Here is an 879-nt window from a genome sequence, read left to right as displayed (position 1 = left end):
CCAGCCGGTCCCGGTGTCTCGTTCCTTCCCCAGGCCGGCTGGGAGGTGCTCGTCGCGGTGTCCACTGAAAACAGCAGTAACAGACATTTTAAATGTTTTAAAATAGTCCCTTCATTTGCCCTAACGAACGGGACTTTTAGCAGTCCACTTCTCCTTCCTACGACGCTCTCACCATTTGAGGACTGGAAGGTCGTGGACTGGGTAAGGGCCGTCCGCTCTGGTGTGCTGTGGGTTGGGAACAGAACGTCCAGGGCTAACTGTGTGCTTTAACCAGCATGCCTTTATCACTGCAGAGTTACGAAGTGCAGAGTGTCCTCGGAAAAGAGGTGGGGTCGCTAAATTGTTTTGTCCGGTCCATAACCACCCACCCGACGAACTGCGTAGGATTGGAGGAAATTGAGCTTCTGGGTGCAGGAGGAACTTCTGCTGAGCGGTTGCCATAGGATTTGTGAACTTTGCAATGTGGCTGCAAGGGTGGTGGTGGTGGTTTTGGGTTATTTGTTAACTACAGATAGAGTGAATATAGTTCATGAGCTTGAAATGTAACTTAGATTTTTCTGGGCAAATGTTAGTAAACTGGTTTTTTAAACTATAAATCAAAATACCTTTTTCTATAATTTTGTATTATCTTTCTGCACATTTAGGAATATGTTATTGAAGCCGAAATAAGTAAGTTTAAGGTCTCCATTTTGTAGTTGTCTTAGGCAATAACATTAATATATCAGAAAAAAATGTTTTGTTCAGTTGTAATTTAAAGTGTTTAAAATTCCACCATGATTCAGCATGTTTTTCTTGTAGTATTTGTTTTCACATTCCCTCAAAGAACACCCTATGAAGCTTAAACCTTTGTCCCATATTGTGACGATACTGTTCTGCTAC

The 879-nt window shown here is 42.7% G+C and overlaps 1 protein-coding gene across 1 annotated transcript in view; it reads left to right on the top strand.

The window, feature by feature from the left end:
- The window catches only part of LOC103597282, a 128,703-nt gene extending 127,824 nt beyond the window's left edge, over positions 1-879 (top strand). Inside the window, exon 15 of the mRNA XM_008581098.1 lies at positions 294-879. Coding sequence (XP_008579320.1) covers positions 294-443 — 150 coding nt within the window. The 3' untranslated portion in view covers positions 444-879. The remainder of the gene's footprint in view (positions 1-293) is intronic.

Source organism: Galeopterus variegatus, unplaced genomic scaffold, assembly GCF_000696425.1.
Source record: "Galeopterus variegatus unplaced genomic scaffold, G_variegatus-3.0.2 Scaffold2264, whole genome shotgun sequence".
NCBI lineage: Eukaryota > Metazoa > Chordata > Mammalia > Dermoptera > Cynocephalidae > Galeopterus > Galeopterus variegatus.
Note: the sequence above shows the minus strand (reverse complement) of the source record. Positions and strands in the feature narration are given on the sequence as shown.